The sequence below is a fragment of the Lipotes vexillifer genome, unplaced genomic scaffold (assembly GCF_000442215.2).
Source record: "Lipotes vexillifer unplaced genomic scaffold, Lipotes_vexillifer_v1.1 scaffold742, whole genome shotgun sequence".
In the NCBI taxonomy this organism is placed as follows: domain Eukaryota; kingdom Metazoa; phylum Chordata; class Mammalia; order Artiodactyla; family Lipotidae; genus Lipotes; species Lipotes vexillifer.
In genome coordinates this window covers 2,591,546-2,615,570 of record NW_006775459.1, presented here as the reverse complement: position 1 = coordinate 2,615,570, position 24,025 = coordinate 2,591,546, and the positions used below count along the sequence as shown (strand labels likewise).

General features: G+C 37.1%; 1 protein-coding gene across 6 annotated transcripts in view; it reads left to right on the top strand.

The window, feature by feature from the left end:
• The window catches only part of PAM (peptidylglycine alpha-amidating monooxygenase), a 154,239-nt gene that overhangs the window by 40,682 nt on the left and 89,532 nt on the right, over nt 1-24,025 (top strand). For all 6 annotated transcript variants that reach the window (XM_007449913.1, XM_007449910.1, XM_007449908.1 and 3 more), the window contains exons 4-5: nt 10,821-10,908; nt 22,629-22,714. In XM_007449913.1, coding sequence (XP_007449975.1) covers nt 10,821-10,908; nt 22,629-22,714 — 174 coding nt within the window. The remainder of the gene's footprint in view (nt 1-10,820; nt 10,909-22,628; nt 22,715-24,025) is intronic.

The following is a 24,025-nucleotide window of genomic DNA, read 5'->3' as shown; positions in this document are numbered from 1 at the left end:
CACAGCACTGACTCCTGGCTACAGCACCAAGAGCCTTTCATCCACACGGCTCAGAATAAAAGGGAGAAAAAGTAGAAAAGAGAGAGGGAGGGAGGGAGGGAGGGAGGACAGAAGGAACCTCAGTCCTGTTGTCTATATTATAGAATAAGAGGGCTCTTAAATGACAGCTCCTTCCCCAGCTGAGCCTTTAAATCAGATAGAAAATAGAGCACCATCTTTTTTCATCTAGTGGTTTTAATTTAAACATCCCTTATGACAGACATTTAACTGTTTAGGGAAGACGTGATTGACAAATTATTCATGGATTTGCCCCCGTCCCTTGTTTTTCTGCTTTGAGACGTTGATTTTGGAGAGAAAGTGATGGTAATGAGAGTTGTACTTTGTTCCCTTGAAACTAATCTTCAAGTGGACTGTCTGAAATAGCTATTATATGAATTGTAAAATGTGTACAGTAGCCTTGGGGCCATCTGAGGATGAACTTTCATGAGGTGTTCCCCACAGGAAAATACATTATAGACCTTCAAAGCCAGAACAATGTGCATCTATTTTTTCCACACACTTTGGTGGCAGTCACAACAGAAAATACAACCTATATCAACACTCTAAACAAAATTTGCTCCATAGTTAACTCCTAAAAATAAGTCAGACCTTGGGAAGTTGAACATTGCCTGAGTGATGTTCCTTTGTGTAACAATTGAACATTACCAGGAAAAAATTTAGGAAGTATGGTGCTTCCAGATCCTGAACTTTAACTTTAAAGGGAGAAAAATAATTTAAGTTCCTAATTGTCGTGCTTTGAGTAACACCAAAAGTGATTTAGGGTATAAATTCATAATTAAAATATTAACAGTAAAGCTTTACTCAGTTTCATGTCCACATATTCGATAGCTTAGGAGAAAATAATGTTTACTAATAAAGAGGAACTGTACCTGAAGTTTTTCTTTACTGATTTTATATTTTCTTTTTCCAAGTTTAGGAGTAGACTTTCTTCCTCCTGTTTTTGAAGAGAAGGCCCCTCTGCACACCTGTATAAATATGGTAGTCGTGTTTCAGAGCAGTATTACAGGTCTCACATTAATAGGTTACTGGCTTGTTTCTGGAGGTAGTGGTAGTAAATGATTTCAGAGCTGGTGACTCTAAGGCCTATAAATATATATCCTGGAATGTGTTATTGCTCTCCTAATATAAATGTGTTTACTTTCACATAACTTAAAATTGAAAGTACAAGTCAATATATTCAGTCAAGAAAAATATTCACAGGAAACACATAAAGGGCTATATCACAACCAGGTGTTAAACATTCGTCCTTTTTTCTTAGGCAACTCTCATCTAAAATTAAACTGTTTCCAGTTCTAACGTCCTTAAAGGATCTTATAAGAATAATTATAACTATTTTCAGTATTTCTTCTTTACTTTATTGCTGGGAGGATTGCATGAATACTAAACATTTTGTCACCTGTTCAAAACATGATTATTTCATTTTCAGTGTTAGTCCTTTAATATACTACCCCCAGGAGATTTGTGGTTACCGTTGTTTACATAATTCAGCAATCACAGAAGTTTAGGTGTAGGCAAAATAGAACTGGAAAATTGAAAACCAAAGAGAAGTACCAACAATGATTTATATAAGGGAATAAGTAAGGAAAAATTTGCATGTATAATCTCATTAATTCTTAGGACAGCATTGTAGATTGTCCTATTTTATATAGAGAAACAGAGACAGGAACATCTGTGTCTGTGATTTAATCAGGTGCTACGACAATAGTTTGTCCTATTATAGGAATGCTTGTTCCTATAATCAGCCCACCACCAGCCATCGTTTACTGAGGACTTGCCAGACACTAAGATACAGAAAACTAAGCATATTTAAGTCATTTTAGAGAAAAAGAAACAGAAGGTCAGAGAGGTTAAGAAGCTTTTACTATATATGTGCTCCCTACATGTATGCCATTTAAATCATAACAGATTTAGGTGTGGGGATAGTGATACAGGGGATAAAGGGAAGAAGTTATCAAATGGATAGAAGGAGCTGAAATATAGCAATCGTACATCTCTGTCTTCCTCACATTAAAAACAATTATTCTTTCATTCCCTTACCTTCATTCCCTACTGGGAACACTCTGGTCAGTTCTGCCAAAAAGTAAAATAAACCTCAAACCATCTTATGAAATAAAACCCAATACACATGAAGATTTAAACATTTGCAGAAGGCAAAGGGCTTGGGTATACAGGTTATATGTTGGGAGGATGATTATACATAGCTTATCCCAATTCCCAAAGTGAACGTTTTAGTTGTGGAGTAACCAAGGCTTTTCCATGAATGAAATTTTGGCTTTTCTGTGTGTTGTCTGAAACTCTGGGTCTCAGGGTGCCTTATCATAAGATTAAATATGGTTAAAAATGAAGACTTGTAAACACCTATAAAACTTTGTTCATTTTTTTTCTCAAGACACTTATCATTTTATACCTTCTGTTTTCATTATCTGTGCCCTTAAAATTTTTGAATGCCAGCAGGATATGTGCCACAGGATATGGTAGGGACTCAGTAATTGCTTGCTTATACATGAGTGGACCCTAAAAAAGTGTTTTGTTTGGCCATTTTATAAGGCAACATATTGAATAGTAGACAATTTACTCTTTTGTCTTAAATTATACTCATTTGAATATAAAGGAATAATTGTGTTCTAAGAAAGGCACTTGTTCATAAATTCAGCAAACTTAAAAAAATTTTTTTAATAGATCTTTATTGCAGTATAATTGCTTCACAGTACTGTGTTAGTTTCTGTTGTACAACAGAGTGAATCAGCCATATGTATACATATATCCCCATATCCCCTCCCTCTTGTGTCTCCCTCCCACCCTCCCTATCCCACCCCTCTAGGTGGTCACAAAGCACCGAGCTGATCTCCCTGTGCTATACAGCTGCTTCCCACTAGCTTGTTTCACATTTGGTAGTGTGTATATCTCAATGCTACTCTCACTTCGCCCCAGCTTCCCCCCCACCCCGTGCCCTCAAGTCCATTCTGTACATCTACGTCTTTATTCCTGCCCTGCCACTAAGTTCATCAGTACCATTTTTTTCTTTTCTTTTCTTTTTCTTAGATTTCATATATATGTGTTAACATATGGTATTTGTTTTTCTCTTTCTGACTTACTTCACTCTGTACAGACTCTAGGTCCATCCACCTCACTACAAATAACTCAATTTCATTTCTTTTTATGGCTGAGTAATATTCCACTGTATATGTATGCCACATCTTCTTTATCCATTCATCTGTCGATGGACATTTAGGTTGCTTCCATAGCCTGGCTATTGTAAATAGTTTAGCAAACTTCTAAAATTCTGCCGTGTGCCAGTTATTGGGCTAGGCAGTGGAGATGCAGTATGATACAAATTCAAGGAAATCACAGCCTGGCAGAATTCTAGAAGACAAGAATACAAATGTTACAACATATAAAAAGGACTTTCTTCTTTTGCTTTTCAAATTTCTGAAGAAAATTACAAAAGGCAGACTGCTTATTAGGACTAAAACAAACTCTCTTGATGGTGGTAAAAGCCAAAATTGCATTTGAGTAATTTATAATTTTTACACTTGTGTGACTAATTGTGTAACTCATTTAAATAAACATTTTTCTTAATTTTGAGAAGATGCCATCACAATTATCATGGAATTTCATGTGCATATGCCTGTAATATATACATTTAAGCCTGTCCAACATGTTTGGTGTGTTTATATGTTAGCACTGAATTACTAAATCTGAATTAAAGTAGGTGTTTGAGAAAATACTATAATGAAGATAAGTATAATTTTCATCTTCTGAACAAAATTATAGCTTTCCCTAGAGCACTGCTTTTGTTTGTTGTTTTAATAAAGAACCACAGAACTGGAATGGGTGAGGGTATGATAAAATCTACATTTGACCACTGAACTGTGTTGCTGTCTGAAAGGTGTTTTATAGACACTCAGAAGAATTGGCTCTGACAGCAGCCCACTCAGCCAAGAAATTTGACTGTCATCTTCATCCACTTGCTTTCCCTGACATGGATGACCAGTAAATAAATGTGTCTTTTCCTTAGTGAATGATGGCAGGTCCCTATCTGTCAAATTGCACTATACAAATCAGATAGAAGCATTGAATTTAGAAATAGATGAAAATTAATCTAATGATTCATTGCTTTTCATTTTCTTGGGCTTCTCTTTTGAATGTGAAACAATTCCTACTGCAGAATTGTGCAGTTAGACTTGAATATTTCCAAATGTGACCTGTCTTAAGCAAAGCACATGTTAAGGTGATGTTGGGGTACTTCAGAAACTACAGAAGCAATCTAATTTTGATCATGCTTATGGGTCAGCTACATAATATGGCTGTAAAGACCAAGATCTGGCAGGGTTCACTGCTCATTTATCCACATTTTATGGCTTTGACAGCAGTAAATAGAAGGGGGTGTGTGTGTGAGTCCCCATCCCAATGCAATCATTCTGTCACCTTTCTGCTTCCAATTAATTGACTACTTATACTTCTCTTTTCACCTAGGATTTTCTCCAACATGAATAATTTAGTCTCTGACTTCCACATGACCATTGGGTACCTCCCAGCAGCCATACTCAGAGGCTATTCTAGTTTTTTAGTGAAAGCTACTTGGAGAGAGCTGAAATAGCACAAATAAGATACACTGTACTGGAGGTCTCTGATGAGTGGCTAAAACTTCATTTGCTTGGTCATAATCAAGAAGGAGAAGCTGTTGCTATACACTCTGTCTCAGCATATTTCTTAAATGTCCTCTATCCTTTGGTCACCCAAATACCCACATTTCCAACATGACAGCCCCCCCAAGCCCCCAGAGTTTTGTCAGGTAATAAAACAGAGAGGAGAGGTAGGAACCATTTCATTATATTTTATGAAGCTGAGACTTAGGAATGTCTTCAATTCAGTGCACCTAGAGGTCACCAAAAAGTAACTGACATCTTGACAAAGCTGTTTTAATGCAGTAATGTCAAAAATGCCACTCCTCCGCACTCCCCAGAAAATGGCCACTTCCGAAAGCCCAGGGTTGGATCAGGTTTGATGTGTAAAACGTCCTTCAGTGTGTCATTCTGAAGTATCCATTTCAGCTATTTCAGTGGGGACAATTTCAGTGGCCAACTCTAAAAAGACCAGTGTGAACTATTTTAGTCAGAGGAAATTTCATGAGAGAGATGGCAGTGTTTGATCTGGGTCTGGGAAGATGGTCTATTTGGATCTGCAGAAGCAGGAGAATCTTCCAGCTGCCAACCATATGAGCACAGAAGGAGCGTACTGGGCACACGCGTGAGCCTCGCCACTTGCTGACTGCATGGCCATGGGAGGTTGTTACTCAGGCTCATCTGTTTGAGGGGGAAAGGACCAGACTGATAGGGTTGTTGTGAGCAGTAAATGAGCCATGCACAGGGTAAGCCCTCAGTAAACGTTAGTGGTTATGGTTAGTAGGTGAGAAGGGCAGACAGTGAGAGCACAGAGTGTATGTTGGAGGTTGTCTTGTTGGAAATGTAGCAGGATCGGAGACTGCTGTGATATTCTGGAAAGGCAAGAGGGGAATGTGGATTTGATTCTGTGGGAAATTAATAGGGGGATATTACAGAGATGACATTACAAAAATAGGGCTTAATGAAGCTTATGCTATTTTATCTTGCATAGTCTGGCTGGTAAAGTCTATTTATTGACTGTTTAGTTGGTTCTGACATATACCAGAAAGTTCCTTTTTGAAAGGTATTTCATCTAGAAGTTTAATTCTTTTTGTGCTGAAATTCCTTTATTCAGCGGTAAGGATTATTTCACTTGAAATTTGCATTCAGTTTATAGCCTTGCTAAAACTGCCTGACGTAATGTAGAGTTCCAATGATCTCTTTTAATAAAACAATTCTAAAGGATCAACTAATTTTTGCCTTCAGAAACATTTATAAATTCGTTTTAAAAGAAACCTTGTTTTTACTGTTTACTCTGTACATTTAAAAGAGCCATACAACCCAAGTTAATTAAGATGAGTAAACTCCGCATATGCTCACGTAATAGAATATATTCAGCCACTGCCACTGAAAATGTTGACTGTTGTCAGAATCACCTCTGATTCACCTTTGAAATTTTGCAAAGAGACACTTGCCTGGAACAACTCTTGGAGATTCAAATAAGATATTGATGGGGGAAGGGGCAGGACTGATCTAGGATTGACCCTGAGCACTTGTATTTTTAATAAACTCCATAGGATAATTCTAATGCACAGCACTAGCTGAAAAGTATCATTGACAAAAAATGTTTAATAACATGTAAAAATATCCACAGTATATGAAATAAGCTGTTTACTGTGTGTAATATGATTCCACTAAGAGGAAAAAAGAAATAAAGTTAACAGTTTTCTCTGATGATACATATAGGTAACAATTCAGGAATACCTAAGTTTTGGAGATTCAAACTTGCATTTGCAAGTCAGTTCTTTTTTATTCGATAGGTTAATTATCCATGGTCTGTAGTATTTCTTTACTGCCTTCCTTTGGCTAAAAAGGGTGTTCCTCCTATTTCCAGTGGTATTTTGGGGTTGGTTATGTGTGTGCATAGATATCTCCTAAATTGCATATTCCTCCACTTGGCTGTGTGAGTTCTTTGAAATATTTCCACATCCTAGGTCTGGCAGATACATCAAAATTTGACATGCAGACCTGGATATCCACTTGGAGGGGAAAAATGGAGAGAAAGCCAAGTGCTAAATGAAATTCTCTCTTAGGTCACATTTTTAGAAAATTTTATGGCCCTGATTGTAGTCTGATGTTAGCTAAAAGAGGCCATAAATCCTGAACAAGCTCATGCAGTTAGAACAAATTTTGCTTAGAACTCCAGAAAATAGACCTAGTTATCTCTCTGCTCAATATGTCACCCACACATGTATTTTCAAGTCTTTCATTTCAGATGAAATTATTCTTTGAGAAATCCTCCAACCTATGCACTTGCAGTATTATCACATTTCCTTTAATTAATGTGCTTGAGTCTCTATTTCTGGAGTCTTAGTCCTTCAAAAGTATTTGGTTCCCAGGACTCACTCGCACTTACTTGCCTATAACATTTTCCCTGGTCTTAGCCATCAGGCCGTCTGAACTGCTAACACCCATTGAGGCTGAAAAACCATTTCCACTTAAGCAACTGTCATCTTATTATTGAGTTAGAAGAGTCAGTGGCACTTTTAATCTTATCGGATATAATACACCCTTGCATTCTCGCAAGGCTGTGGTCTTTGCCTGTTTGTCACCATCCCAAGGCTGCCTTTGTTTATTCTCCCTGTCAGAATCGCACACTTAAATGCAATTGTTTTCATTATTATCCTCTAGCTCCCTTCCCCTTGGATCCTTTATTTCTTTTGATGTTTGATGGGAGAAAAAGAAAGAAGGGGGAATTTCAGATGTGATTTTTAAATATTTTTCCATATTATATTTTGTGTAGTGTTGAAATCTCTAGCATAGTTATCTGTGTATCCTGTGCTCAGTGGACATTATTCTTATTCCCTAGGGGTGGGGTCTTATTTTGCAAAGCCAGGAATAATAAGTAGGAGTGGTACAAACCCAGGAAATGGACCTGTCAGCCTAATCTTTTCCCAGTTGACCTCTGCCCAGTACTGGCAGCAGGCCCTTCAATGAAATTGTCCAAGTCCTGCTTTATCTTTGCTCTATTTTATGGCATCTACTGTTTGGTTTAGATTTATATTTTGATATGACATTCCTTTTGCTGGATGTGTTTTTCATTTCAACTTGCAATGAATTTTACTTTCAGTTACAATTATATGAATAGTTTATTATACTCTTTCTTTAGGAGATGAAAAAGATGGTTAGTTGTTTGTTTTCAGTCTATACCAATAATTTACTTGGCATTTAAATTAGATCTTGAGTTTCTGCAGGAATGTATGAGTCAGTGAGAATAAGTTTTTATGAGAGGGAACTTTGAGGGATTTTTTTTTTTTTTTTTTTTTGCGGTACGCGGGCCTCTCACCGCTGTGGCCCCTCCCATTGCGGACCACAGGCTCCGGACGCGTAGGCCTAGCGGCCATGGCTCACAGGCCCAGCCGCTCCACGGCATGTGGGATCTTCCCGGACTGGGGCACGAACCCGTGTCCCCTGCATCAGCAGGCGTATTCTCAACCACTGCGCCTCCAGGGAAGCCCCTGAGGGATTTTCTTTTACTACCACTTAAAGATATTGATTTCTTTCTCACTATAGAAACTAAAATTAAACACATGTCTACTAAGAGTTCACTGTGGAACAAATAAGTGGTTGTTAAAGTAGTATGTCAGAAGAAGAAAAAAAAAATCAGAAAATGGCTAGAGAAGTTATACTTTGAATAATGTTTGCCCTGTACAAAGGACAATGAGAAGATCCTCTTGCATAAGCAGGGGCCCAAGCAAAACTTTTGGCTTTGCTTCCTAGTGAAAAGCCACAGAGACTGTATGTTGTTGTCTTCATGATCTATTCTCCCAGTAGGTCTCTTCTCTGTCCTTACCTGAATCTTTTGCTTAATATTTGACTTTATAAATTTAATGGTAGCCCACTCTTCTTTCAGAAAGGTTTTTGCTTTGTTTCACAACAGTACACACACTGCATTAATATTTAAAAAAAGAAAAAGAAAAAAAAACCCAAAACACTATTAGGGTCTACTACACGGACCCTGACAGCTCAGGGCTTTCCCTAAAACTGTCCTGAGCCTTAGCTATGTTTCCTACTATCACCTTTGGTGCTTTTGTTTACCCTCATGACTTCAGGGTTCAATTTTTGAGTGATTCCCAAATATGTAATTCTCTGATCTCTTCCTTGAATAAGAGTTACGGAATTCCAATCTTCTGCTGGATCATTACACCTGGATTTTTAGCTGACACCTCGAACTCACATTGTTTTTTCATCCAACAGTTTAATTCTTGATAAAATGCACGTGGCCATGTTGGTTTACTACCAAAACTCCCAGAATGATTCAATCATGGGAAATCTATTAATATAATCCACCCATAATCAAAGAATCTAAGGGGGATGGGAACCCTATGATCATCTACATAGGTTCTGAAAAAGCAGAGGAGTCAGCCTCTCATTTGACAGCCCCTCATAGACTGGCTGGCATCGGGATATATACTTTAAAAAAAAAAAAGAGCGGGAGGTAGATTTAATCAGACCAAAAAGTTATAGACATCCATAGAATGATAGAAGCCATTTGATAAAAGTGAATGTAAGATAGCAAATTGCATCACATACCAAAATAAATGTCAAGTGAGTAAAAGACAAAGGCTGGGTGCTCCCACCTCAGGGCCTTTTCAATTTGCCTCCTTAGAGGAATGATCCCCTGGGAGGATTCTGGAAGCGGGGAAAGAAGTCCCGCACTCAACTTGAGAGTGAGCCTATGGAGGTAGAATCCTTCTTCCATTTCTTTTGTAACAAACTTAGGCTTGGTAATGATATGATTTTCTATGATTTGGGAACTATTGTAATTTCTAATTCTTTCTTTCCTTCCAAAGTGTCTTCTTCACTTTCCTAGGCTTACTACATTCTTTGGTAACAGAAAACAAAGCCTCACGTTATATCAAGTCCATTTTCCAGCTAACCTCTGTTTGTTGGTTTTTTAAATAGCAGTATGAAAATCTCAAGATGTGATTTTTAGGCTTTAAATTCTTATTTTCAGTGCAGTAAATGAAAGGCTTTTTATTTTCCATGAAAGTGGGAGTCAAGATGGCTCACAGTAGGCACCTTGTGTTTTCTGATCAACCACACTATGCAAGTCATGGTGCTATAGTTTGATGTAGAACATCTTTTATTTTATAAATACATATGTCTCAGATACACATTTCAGCAATAAAAGGTGTTTTATTAATAAAAGGTGTTCTATTTTATCAAATAGACAAAAAGAGCTAAAAGATGCAGTTTTGCACACACCCAAGACTTAAGATCATTTTAGACTCTTTAGCATTTTTATGTGTAAAGGTGATTTGAAAACTGCCCGGTAGGGCAGCATTTTGAATGTGGACAAGAGGGGATGAGCCACACCCAAACCAGGAAAGAAAGCTCCTGCTCGATATTGATCATACTAAATAATGTAACTTATCCCTGATTTTTCTTTGTTCTACCTCTGAACTGACTTTTGTTTATTTTAATGTCTTTCAACCACTATTATTAGGACAAAAAGAGAAATGACAATGTGTAAGTTTCAGTATCCCTTTAACAAGTGCACAGTACTCATCCAGGACATTTTTCTTCTTGTGTATTTTTGTAAAGATACATTTTCCACTTTTATTTTCTTTTCTAGTAACTTGTTTCTCCATATCACAATCCAGTGGCTACTGTTATTTTAAGATGATAATAAATTTGTGTTCTGAATCCTTTTGCTTATGTTTTGACCATTCACTGTGGCTTCTGTTTCAGTGCAATGTTGTGCAGTATTGTATGGTGCTCAGAACTCTACCGAATTCTGGAAGGAAATATATTGTGAATACGTAGCCTGGAGCTTTCATTTTATACCCACACAATGCTCTCATCACTTTAAAAGGGGGCTTTCATTAATGTGTGTGTGGGTATATCTGTAGTTTCAGCCTATTATTTTCTCTTTTTTTATATAATAGCTTATTATCCTACTAACTTAAATTATCAAATCCTGTTCATCTTAAGGAATGAGATAATTTATACAACCAGAGCATTCTGTCATAAGAGCATCAAAGTATCTTTGTTATACAGCTACTTGAAATGTTGAATGCTGGGGTCTCTTGTGACACTTGTGCACAGAAGTATAACTTGTATTGACGATCATGTATCATTTTCTCTTAACAGTTGACTTCAGACCCCATGCCAGCATGGATACTGTCCATCATATGCTACTTTTTGGATGCAATATGCCAGCGTCCACTGAAAATTACTGGTAAGGCATGGGTTCATAGTACATAGATGGGTGAGAAAATGTGTTTTTTATAAGTACAAATTACATCTCTGCAGGTATTTTACAACTGATTAGTAAATAGGCAGAGCATTTCTTTTTTAGAAAACAATATTGTTCTTTTGCATCACATGGTTGTCGTGGTTTGATTATCACAGTTATTTAGTCTGCTGTGGAACACAGCCATCAGTCTTTGTCACTGACTTTATAAATATATGTCTGTTGTCATAGATAATGTGTCAAGGTGGAGACAGCTTGTGAAGAAAGATTGAAATTGAGATAATGGATACTCTGATGTTTATTTCTTTAAGTTCATGATTCAACCCCAAAAGCACCATGGATCTGTTCACTGAGTACTCTTTTATCCCAGACATTGTGCTAGGTGATCTGTATACCCCATTTAAAATGAAAATTAAAATTTAGCCTAGCATCTTTGCAAAGTTGGTATTATTGTCCCCACTTTACAGGCAAGGAGTCTGAAGCTCAAAGATTCAGTGATTTGCTCAAGGTAACGTGGCTGGTTGGTGTCACACCAGGATTGAACCCTGGTTGGTTTGATTCCAAATCTAAAGTTATTTCTCTTTTACCACAGTGCCTCCCATTTATTCAAGTAACTGTTGGAGTTTTAGAATTTAATCGCTGCAGTGAATCTTAATATCATGTCTTGAACAATCAGTAAACATCTGTTAAATGCCTGTTATATGCCAGAACTGCAGCAGGTGCTGTGGGATGTTCTAGGATAAATAATTTTCTACCCCCAGAAGCTTACAGCATAATTATGGCTTGAGATCTTCCCTTTCATTTTATTCTTTGGTAGTTCATGAAGATCAGTGATCTTTGAAAATAGCCGTGTGTTATAAGCCTCATATTTTCTACCTATAGGCAGAATCACTGTTACCTATTTAACAATCCAGAATGACTGGTGTGTCCTGCTTTGCATTGGAAAGGGATCTGTTCTGTGGTCCTGCCCCTGCATGATCATGTAGACTGATAGACCTTTCTCTGTGCATCCTAATATTCATCAGGCTGATTCGAGGCATGCAGCGACTGCTTTCTAGTCATTTTTATAATAAACAATTGTAATATGTATTTGGAAGTGTTAAAAGCACAGGGCAATTAGTGGAAATCTCCATGGACCAAGTACCAACAAAGCATTTGTTAATAGGCTTAAGTTATTTGATGAAAGGGGCGTATCACATGGGAACCCAGCTCACATGACTGGTTTTATATAAAAATGGAGTCAGCAAATCACAGTTAATACCCATTGATATCAACAGTACTGTTTTTGCTCTTCAGTAAATTTTTGTAAATAAAATCCTGGCATTAAAAGATTATTCTGTGACAGCCTTTTCTGAATCTTATTCAGCAACTCACACATTTTGGTCTTTATGTTTTAAAAATATGTCTTGTGAAATTAGCAATATTTACCTTTGAACTAGAATTAGTGAAAATGGCTAGAGGGAATGTAAGCTTTTAAAACCTGCTTTAGCAGATTCTCTTGGTTCAAGAGAATGAATGAAAAAATAAAACATCACTTAAATGTTATTATGGCCCTAATTGTTAAGAAAAATTACGTACAATGAACTAAGCGTAGTTCACTGTTCTCATGTTAAGGGAATATCAGAGCAAACACATTATGTTGCCTCCTTTAAAATATTAATATTCTTAAATATACTATTTTGAAATTAAGTTTGTAAAATATATTTCCAAAAGACTTCCAGGTTGGGGAAAGAGAGAATTCAAAGAAAAATGTGAGAGTGAAAACAGCAATTTTGAGTAAAGTAATTGCTGCACATATTTTTTTTGCTAAATTACTTGAAAGACAGCATTATAGAGTGAACGTGTAGCTAACTGTCTAGATTCCATGGGTAAATTATTTATCCCTTGTGGGCTGGTCTTGATTTTTTCATTTTAGCAAGGGACTAACACTAGATCATTTAGAGAACTCCTCTGTCTAAAATTCTATAATTCTATGAATATAAATTGTATACAAATGCTGAGTCAGATTGGAAAGACATCTTTATTAGGAGTTGGAGACATGAGTGAGTTGCATTTGTTAACTCACCTCAAGCAGACAGGCCACTGTGTTTTGCCATTGAGTTGCATCACTGAATAATTAGAATTCTTAATGACATTTTACCCATGTCATTTTATTTATTTTCTTAAGTTATTTTCTTTATTTTTTTTCTGGCTGCTTCAGGTCTTAGTTGTGGTATGTGGGATCTTTGTTGCGGCATGCAGGGTCTTTCGTTGTGGTGCGGGCTCTTCATTGTGGTGTGCTGGCTTCTCTCTAGTTGTGGCACGTGGATTTTCTCTCTCTAGTTGTGACGTGTGGGTTCCAGGGTGCGTGGGCTCCATAGTTTGCAGCACACGGGCTCTCTCGCTGAGGGGTGAGAGCTCAGTAGTTGTGGCGCACGGACTTATTTGCCCTGAGGCATGTGGGATCTTCGTTCCCCGACCGGGGATCAAAACCACGTCCCCTGCATTGGAAGGCGGATTCTTTACCGCTGGACCACCAGGGAAGTCCCTGTACCCATGTCACTTTAAATGGATTTTTAAAATCTGCCTTGTAGCATATATTCCCTGTTAATCTATAGAGTAGTTATAATAGACTTTATAACCGTACACCAAGGACAATAATTGATGCTTTTAACCAGCTCAGAGTGTTCATCTGACATTTAAAAGTAGGATCTTTTCACTACATATATAGGATCTGTTCAATATGCAAACTAGTAAATGTACATTAACTAAAACTGTTCTAATGACCTGGCTTTAACAATCCAGCCTTATTCTCCATTTAAAAATGGGATAGGCTTTTTATCCCCCAATATTTGGCAAAATCCATGCCTCTTTAAAGCATTAGAGCTCACAGCATATTTCATGGGCTGAACTTTTCAGTTGCTTCACAGAAACATCCTCTACTCCCTACCCCCGATGCCACTCAGGCTCAGCCCCAGAGACAGTCAGCGGATGTTTTCCAACTGCTTAACCTCTTATCCTCCCACCTGAATTATAACACTAATAACAAAAATCTATCAGTGTCAAAAGCCTTGCATTATTTTTCTACATTGAGTCATGGACTTTATCACACTCATTTTATAGTTGCAAATCTATTCTTCAGTTGCTCCATGATATAGACAGTACTTAAATGAACATTCCCAGACTTTCACATATATTTTTGGTTATGATACCAGTAGTGGCTTTTGATGTGTAAGAATATCAAGAACTCATTCACACCCTAAGGAAATCATTTTGAGAATACAAAGCTGTTTTAGTGAAAGAAGATAAAGCAAAGAGGATATTTTAACACCATGATGAGATTAAAAATTCACATTTTAAGGCAAGAAAAATTTAAACATAAATTTTTTCTCTGCCCTTTGGCCTCCTCCCTCCCCTCTAGTGTGCACTGTGCATCTGCATTATGCGCTAATCAGACCTCCCCAATGACAGAAATATCTGGTCAATCATAAAGATCAATTTTTCTTCTTCTGGCAACAGCCGTGTACTTCTTTAGAAGATAACATTCCTTTCTCAATCCTGTCAGGGCTCACGATGACCCACCACTCACCTTGTACGTGCAGACATCTTTGGTAAACTTTATGTACAGTGGCAATTATCATTTTCCTTAACGGTAGAGATTGGTGCAGAACTGACTGGTCAGACAATCTGGGAGATCCTGGGCTACACCTAATGTAAGTCCTTAGCTTAAATACTCACCTATGACCTGACTCATGTCACTAGCAGTATTATTTGTATTCTGCCTATTTTACAAGATAATTGTTTCTTACGCTACCAAATATGTGACTGAGCCTCAGATAAAATTAATGATGATTAGGCTACTTGAAACCATTGACCAAATATATAGTCCTATAAGATCAATGATTGTAATAGTGTAACTCCAGATATGGAAAAAAGCAGCAAGAGGAAACCATATCCTGGACCATAACAGCTTAGTAAGACAGATGGTCCAGAGGCTTTTGGCTACTGTTAACAGGACCCAGTCCAGTAATAGCACATTGAGTGGCCTATCAACAAAATATTTGCCTGGTCTGGGAATGAGCATCCCTAGCAACAAGGGACAAATAGGTCACGAAATGCCTCCCAAACTTTGGTCGAAATTAAGACTGAAAGAGAAGGAATTGTAAGATAGAGAATGTTGCCCACCATCCAGTTCTACAAGAGTCAAGCCATTAGCCACTGCAGTTGCTGACCTACAGTACACCCTGAAAGGAGTTCAGGGTGAAGGTCACGATGAAGCACTTTGTGCTCTGGCAAAACTGGCAAAACTGGCCCTCAGGTAGACATTTTCAGGAGAAAATTTTATGAACTAAGTTTCTTGCATCTTCCCCTAGTTAGAAAAGCATTAAAACCATTAACTCAGATGTCTGTTCCTTGTGACTAGCAGCAACCTTCTACTGAAATGTGTGCTTGATTGCACATCCTCCCTGCACCAAAATCACATATATACTGACCTTTTCCAAACAGTTCTCAGAGCTCTCTGAGAGACTGTCTCCCAGCTTATAAACCTCAGTTTGGCTCAAATAAAATTTTCCATTTCTTTCTTAGATTCACTATTGATTAATTTTTTTTGTTGACAAACAAAGCGTCAATCTCAGATTTCCTCTCTTTTCTGTTTGTTAGCTAGGATTTCCCTGTTTTCACTTTAGTTTTCTGTTTTCATTGCCAGCAAGTTGGCAAATAGGTGTGTGTCTGTAATAAAGTAAACATTTTTTCCCCCTGAAATTATGAAGTTACAATTCATCCCCTGTCTTCAGGCAGCACTTTTAATATGACGGCAAAGAGCTATTCTGATGATGTTTTACTGTTCTGCTGCCCTCCTTTGCTCTTTGTAATTGCCTCTTTCTACTGTTCATTAGAATATATTTACAGTCATATTAAGTTCACATGAAAATAGTAGACACAGCATGAAGCAGTTTTCATTATTTAGTCATTTTAATTTTAAAGTTTTTTTTTCTCTACATATTCCATCCAGTCTTTTGTGTCTCGTTCCAAATTAGCAGCTCACACTGGTAATGTGTCTAGTTAATTATATGCATGTGCATTTAAATTGCATACATTGATGTGAACCTTTTAATATACTGTGGGGTGGTCCCTTTCTAGTTAGAGTGGGCCTGGTGCTCAATTCTAAATTAACAGACCTCTCGAGGATGCAAATAAGGACCAGCTGATGGAAAAGCAGCAGCTCTGCTGGCCCATGTCGGGAAGGCAGCAGTACCTGTCAGATTAAGTCTCATCCCTTCTTTCCCAGGCTTTTAAAGGAGACAATTACTGCATCTAGGCACCAAGGGAAAGTAATAGCACCAGGATTGGAGCAAGCATAGCAATAGCACGATTTGTTGAACTCCATTTGTGCTTGCAGACTTAAGTCAAGGTGTAGCAGTTCTAAGTTCCCCAGATTTGTTGGCTGAATATGAGCCATAACTGAGCAGATGCACTTTTGTGGCTTTTTTGGAGTCAGTAGGGAAATGAGGTGCTGAAAACTATGTAATTTAGATATTAAAAATTTATTCCTGCTCTCCATGAAAATACGGTAAATTTTAGGAGACCTTGGAAATTGAAATATCCATTTATCTATTCAATGAATACCTTTCTTTATTCTTACTGTAACAATCATTTTTTAAAAATAATGAGTGGTTAGCTATTCAGAGTTTCAAGCTTTGAAAATCATAGTTTTGTTTATACACATCGTTTTGGCATTTGGAGTAATTCTGGAGCACTTTCTCTTTGTGATGTGACGTTGTGTATAGTCTTATGCACTTTCTATTCTGCTGAGCACAGGACTTAGGGCTTAAGGCAACTTATGACTGCAAGCCCCAAGATTGTGTGTTCACAGTACTGGGTGATTAAAGTGAATGGGCTTCTTCTGTATTACGTCTTGTACTTTGACGAAATCTATGCAGAGCTAAATTATTGTTTTCAGTCTTATTAATTAATATTTGATTTGGAAACTATTTCTAATGATGCTTACGACCAGTTACTGTTTACAAATCTAAGGGGGCTTCTACAGGTTGTTGAATCTTTTTTGAAAAGAAGAATCCCAGCTGGTTAAATGAGGCTGTTTCCAGCTGTTCTAACTTGGAATCATTCTCAAGCTAAAGCAGTAGTGCTTTACCATCCTATGAAGCTTTAGCTAAGATCCCTTTCAGCTGCTTCTATTTATTAACCACCTGCTGTATCTTTTTAAATGCCACTGTCTTCACAGGATGACAGATGCTGATGAGGGAAAAGAGAAAAGTAGCTAAAACATATATATATATATATATATATATATATATGAGAGAGAGAGAGAGTCCTGTATGTGAGACACCCTGCTTGGTTACTCAGTTAAATGACTTTTTCTTTAGGGTGGTATCACTTTCCAGAAAAGTCTACAGCTTTGTTGCCTCCCTTATGATGATAATGATTCTTTGGTTGAGAATGGTATTTGCATACACTGCCTTTATGCACCCTCTCCACATCCTAGCTACCTGTCATCCATACACTATACAGCAAGATTCACAGCATGTCTTCTGCAATCCCCTCTGTTTCTTCTGCCATGATGAAACTTCTAAAGTTTAACATACATAAATTCCTTGTCGGTATAAATAAAAGTAACACAGTCTCCAAAATCTGTGCTACCCCTTGTTCTAAGCACTATAAAATGTGTCTTTGAGTGTAGCAGCAAAGTTTAGACATGAATTACTGCTAGGCTAAAATTAATTGCATCCTTTTCCTTTTTCTCCTTTAATATTGTAATAGATTCATATTATTATATTGCATATCTGAATGGTATAAACAATTTCATTAAAATAGAGTTGACATCTTGCTCTAACTTCTGGTCACCAATGATCATATTCCTTGTCTAAGTTTTAGGTTCCTGTAATAGAGGTGTTGATAGGAGTTCCTTAGCAACTGACCAATTCTTAGAGGACTAGTGTCAACTTTAATAAAATAGAATGGCATGGTTGTAACCGTTTTGAGAGTTTAAACAGAAACCAGCATTACATAATTTTGAACATTATTATTTTCTCAGGAGTATTTATGTTAAATAGGATGGCAGTGTTATAGCACAGTGCTATAACATTTAATATAGAGCCAGAACTTTGAAATCAGAGCATCTTGGGTTCAAATCTCAGTTCTACTACTTGATAGTTGTAATAAACATTGGTCAATTTATTTAATCTGTATTGGTCTGTTTCCTCATCTATAAAATGGGGCTACTAATCCCACCTGATTGGACCATCACAAAGAGTAAGTGAGGGGATGTCAGTAATACGGTTGGTGCAGTGCCTGGCACATATAAGTACTTAATAAATGGTAACTATTCTCTTTATTCATTTATTAATAAGATATTTATTAACCATCCACTACATACCAAGGGCATTCTTAGGCACTGAGAATTTGGTGTGAACAAAACAGATATACCTTCTGCTCTTGCGGACTTTAGAGTCTCTCTGATCTGTTGGTGGAGAGGGGTAGGGTGGGGAGTGAGGATGATGCCTAGATATTGTGGTGCTATTGATTCAGGCTGGTGCCTTTTAATCACCTCTCCTATTTAGTTTTCCCATTAAGCATCCTTCTAATTACTATGTTAGTGCATACACATTTCATTGAAATTCACATAGGATTTGTCTGAATTGGGAAATGTGTTCTGTGGGTTTATAGAGCAGTTAATGAAATTTGAATACCTGACTCACACTGGATGTCATTTTGAAAAGTAAGGACATTCCACATATGCCATTGATTTTTATGTGTGTTTCTTAAAGAAACTTTCTGACTTTGGATTAATTTTCCTGTGATTCTGTTAGATGCTTAATGCATTAAAATTGTAATTGAAGACTGTACAGACTTAACTTTAGGGCATGACAATTTTATTAAAACAAGTTTTTTCAGACCAAAGAAGAAATGACTTATCAGTTCTGATTTTCTCTGAGAAACCTTGGGTTTTAACTAAACTTTCACAGATAGAACCAGAGGAGTACTTTAACAGTCAATCATGCTCTATTTGGATAATTCAAAATGACAGGCTAGCACTTTTCAGAGCTTGGCATAGTCTGGAAATATTCATGCCATCTGAATGGTTTCCCCATAGATTAGAGGTGAAAAGGTTCTATAGCAAAGATCCAAGAATCCAGAGTAGTTTTATTTTCAAATGTTAATTCTCATCATTTTTGCTATGAATACTAAGAAACCACTAGGGAGCTATGTGAATCTTCTCACAATTAATTGGCTTAATCTAGACAAGCCTTTAGGAGTAGCTGCTAGAATTATAAGGATAAGAAGCCTGGTCGATGAGGCCTGAAATTACAAGAGCCGTTGATCAAGGGTTGCTTTGATTCCTAGCCTTAATACTCTTCTTCTCAATAAGAATAGTAAAAATTCTCACTATTTTTACAAGACACTGTTTGGAAAGCCAACATATGCAATACTCTCTTTATTCTGTTGGTCATTTTATGTGGAGAAAACGTGACACTGTTTCCATTTAAAATGGGAAATGGAAATTTGAAAATGAAAAGATGCGGCGAGTTTATCCAAACGTTCTTTGCCACTCCTTTATGTTATCCGTTGTAGGACTCATTTCTCTTGGCCTCTTGTTTTTCCTCTTCACTTAGTCCTCTCACTCATTAAGTTTTAGAATGAGTTTCAATATCCCAGGGCCCTCCAGTGAGTCATCGTTTATTCAGCCTTGAGTTTTATACAATTTTTTTAAAATTATAAAACAGGATTTTAAAATCAATTCAAAGTTTACTTTTGGAGCTCTTCTTTTACTAGAGCTGTTGAGAGCATGAAACATTGTCTCTTCACAAATAAGAACTTATTTTATCTAAAATTTGATTTTAGAATTGCATACTCGAATTGCAACTCGAATTGTTCAGGTATGAGAGTAATCATCAAAGCTGATCTTCATATAATACCATGAAGTCTCTGCCTGTAAGTCAGTCTCATGAATAGAGATATAAAGGAGCTTTGAATCATGGCTTGGCTGTGTGACCTTTTGAAAGTTACTTAAAGTCTCTGAGCTTATTCAGCTGTAAAGTATAACCTACTTGCAATGTCTTGTGAGAGTGAGTATGAGCCGATTTGTACAGAATTCCAGGCAAATGATAATTCAAATTTATTGTCATTTAATATTTTTTTAAATGTTATACTTGACAGTACAATAAAACTTAGGCCAATTCAATTATTTAAGTGTTTGTATATAAAAAGTTAAAAATGTATTTAGAAGTTAACTTCCCCAAACATTTCTTGAATATTTACTAAATGCCAGGCAGGGCTGCAGGTGCTGGGAGTACAGGGTGAAAGATATGACCCAAACCTCAAAGTCTACACAGTCTAGTTGGACAGGAGATAAGCAAGCTGATACTTAGGATGTGTGCTGTGGTTAAAGAATGCAAGTTGGGTGGGACGGGCATCAGAGAAAGCTTCCCTGAGGAGGAATACTTGAAGTGAATCTTGAATGAGAAGGTGAGAACAAGGTTGTCAAACAGAGAGTTGGAGAAGGGGTTTTCCAGAAAGAGAACAGTGGAGAAGAGAGAGGTTAGAAATTGGCAGCAACTTGGCATGACTGAAAAGGGTTTTTTTTTTTCCTGGGGATATAACAGGGGCCCAGATCATAAAAGCCTCATATGTTATACTACAATGTTTAGATTTTATTTTGGTGTTATTTTTGGGAAACATTTGAAAGAATTTGTACCAGCAAATGACGTAATCAAATATGTAGCTTAGAAAATTTTACTAAACCAGTTTTCTCTGTTATGTTTCTTTATGGTTCTTTCTAGTCATACACTGAATTAACTTCCATATCAGAGGAAGCAACTATCTTGTTTAACCTAAGACTGTCATCACATTGCTGTTAAGCACTTGTATATTTATGATCTTTGTTGAAAGCTATGAAAATTGCCATCAAGATCTTTAAATTTTAGTAGCTCACAGCAGTGAGATACCAAGTTCATCGCATCTGACGATCTCGTTTCTTAAACTATTATAGCATGAGGCCAAGGAGGGAAATTCCGCTTTTGTGTACTGTCCAATACCCCAAGCTTTTTAGCACACTTGGCACAAGGATGTCACAGACATTTGTTCCAATGCACTCGTCTCACATGCTAATGATCCTGCATCATAAGTATATCGTTTTTGACAGTGAACAGTAAGAAACCACTGGTTGATGGGCTTTACATTGCACATTACCCAATTTCTTTCTACAGCCTGATTTAGAGAAGCTAGAGCATTTGCTAAATATAACTTTATAGGGACCTCCTGGTTCCTGGCCCTTTATTCAGATGAATAACTGTTGTCTGCACTTACTGCCTATCCTCTCCCACCATTTCTGGCTGTAAGCAGGAAGCATGTTTGGAGTCCCTGCCTCTGACATGGCCTGGGTGTTCTCCAGGTTTCTAGGCTCAGTTTCTCCAGGTTTCTAGGCTCAGTTTCTAACCTGTTTAGGAAGCTGCCACAGTCTGCCTTCACTTCCCTTCCAGGCCATGGGCAATGCATTTTTCTCCTGTGTGAGCCAACCTCTCGGCCAAGAAGCTATTTTTGTCCTTGTCCTTGACGGTCCTCAGACCTTTCAGATCTGCCTAAACTCCTGGCTCTGACCTTGCTTGGTGCCAGTTTCTCAAAACACAAATACATAAAAGCAACATGAAAATGTCACCCAACAGTGTTTTGAACAAGTCAAATTATATAACAGAACCAACTAAGAGATGTATTGTAGTGGGGAAAAAATGTGTGGTTTGGAGTCAGACAGCTTACCATTTGTGTAATTGGATCTACCATATAGATACCAACGTGCTAGTTACTGCGCTGGGTGTCTTACACATATTACCACCACCACTCCCCATCAGAGAGGTTTCCACACAGAAATTGGGCCTTTGAGGGCTGATGTACATGTCCAAGATACACAGCTGTTAAGGGGAGGTTGTGGGATTCAACTCCAGATATGTCTTTCTGCCTATGCTCCTTTGAGCATATAACACTGCCTCTCAACAGTGAGTCTTTAGATAAAGTGAATGTTTTGTTAAATAATGCAGAACCCTGGTATAGTGCTTTGAGGTTTATGAAGTGCTTCCATTTCTATATCATCTACTTTATAGAACAACTCTTTGAAGTAAGTATAACTATCCCTGTTTTACAAGAGAGAAAACTGAGGCTCTGTAAGATTAAGTGACTTGAAACAATTTATAAATGGCATAACCCATATTCATAAACTTTAAAAAAGCCACAAGAACCCTGTGAGTGGGATATACTTGTATTGTTCACCCTACTAAGGGTAGGCACTATAAATGCCACCGATCCCCAAATGGGAAATGAGTATGATGTTTCTTTTAGTTCACTTCCAAATTTCCACTGCATTGGCTTTGGTTTACACACCCTTTGTGTAATGCTTACTTTTCTACCTGATTACATAGAGTACATTCCAAGGATGGACATATTGAATTAAACTGTATATCTACCTCACAGGATTGTTTCACATCAGGCAACTAACAAACAAATCTCCCTTTATAGGTGCTTTTTCACATATAAAATTGTTCTTCGCTCCAGTGTCCCTTACAGTCTTAAAGCTGATATGACTATAATGATGGTATATTGATGTACTTTTCTTTACCTTGTTTTCAAATACCTCTACCTCCCCACTCCTCCCATGGGAAGAGATTTATGCACTTTACTAATTGAATCTTCACTTATAGCTACTTTTTTTTCTTCAGGTTTTGTGATGAAGGAACCTGTACAGATAAAGCCAATATTCTATATGCCTGGGCAAGAAATGCTCCCCCAACCAGACTCCCCAAAGGTATACCTGAGGCCTCTTGGATAGCCTTATATTAAAGTGCTTAGTTTTTGATTCCAACGTGCTTTTTATATATGTTCTTTCCAACAGCTCTTGACCATGTTCTATGTTGCAATTCCACACTAAAAAGTACCCTTATTGCCTGCTTTATATTGAAAAGGTTTCATTTACGTTGTTATTCTTTCTCTGCCTCTCTTTGATAAGTAATTGGCTCACACAACAGTTTAGATAGAATTAGAAAATAACGAGTATACCTCAAGCCACCTTTGGCCTGAGACACATTGGTTCTTGACAGCAGGAGCATTTCATGAGCCAAGAGAGCTAGGAATTAAATAAATTGCCATTTCAGCAAAACAGATTTTTAATAGTCCTGGAACCTGGGTATTTAATGTGATGCCAAACCTCAGCTGGCTTTCTGAATTCACCTCTAAACCGTTCATAGCTTCCAATGTGTGAGTGAATTAACGGACTCTTCTTTATTCCCTGGATCTTTCTTAGTATCAAAGTGAATGTATAGTTCTGAAACAGAATAAGACTGCCATGGTTTAGGGATGGAGGGATGGCATCTTGTGATGCCTTCCTAACTCATGCCTGCACTAATTTTTAAATTTTTTAATATTTTTAATCTTTTTATACAGTTTTAAAGGTTGCTTTCTATTTATAGTTATTACAAAATATTGACTATATTCCATGCATTGTGCAATACATCCTTGAGCCTCTCTTACACCCAATAGTTTGATTTCTGTTTTGCTTTACTTCAAATGAGTGTCAGAATCCTCTCTATAGTTTACCAGGCAGCCACTATCAAACAAGTTTGGAAACTAATAGGGAGGTTTGTCATAGATTTGTTGATGTTTTTAAGATCCATTGGTAGAGAATATTAAAAAAATTTTTTTTCTCTGTCTATAAATATTTTCTCTGTAGATTTCTTTTTAGCTTACTAGCAAACTCTACTAACAGTAGGACTCTTAGACACCCTTCAGATTCCAAAACTTTATTGACATTGTAATCTAGTAGGTAATTGGTTTCTTCAATGATATTTTTGCAGATACCTGTTTTTGTATGGGAAGAAAATCAATTTCCTGAGATGGTCCTAAGAAGTCTGTTTCCTATATTCAATCAGAAAATAAAAATGAATATGAGTATATACAAAACAAAATGAAAGAATGGGTTTATGTATGTCTGTTATGTAACCAACAGGGACAGAATTTTGTTTTGTTTTGTTTTGTTCTGTTTCTTGAAAAATGAGTGAATTGTCCTCTTAAAGTGTAAGTGATCACTCTGGTTCTGAAGTGGAGACTACGAATAGAATTC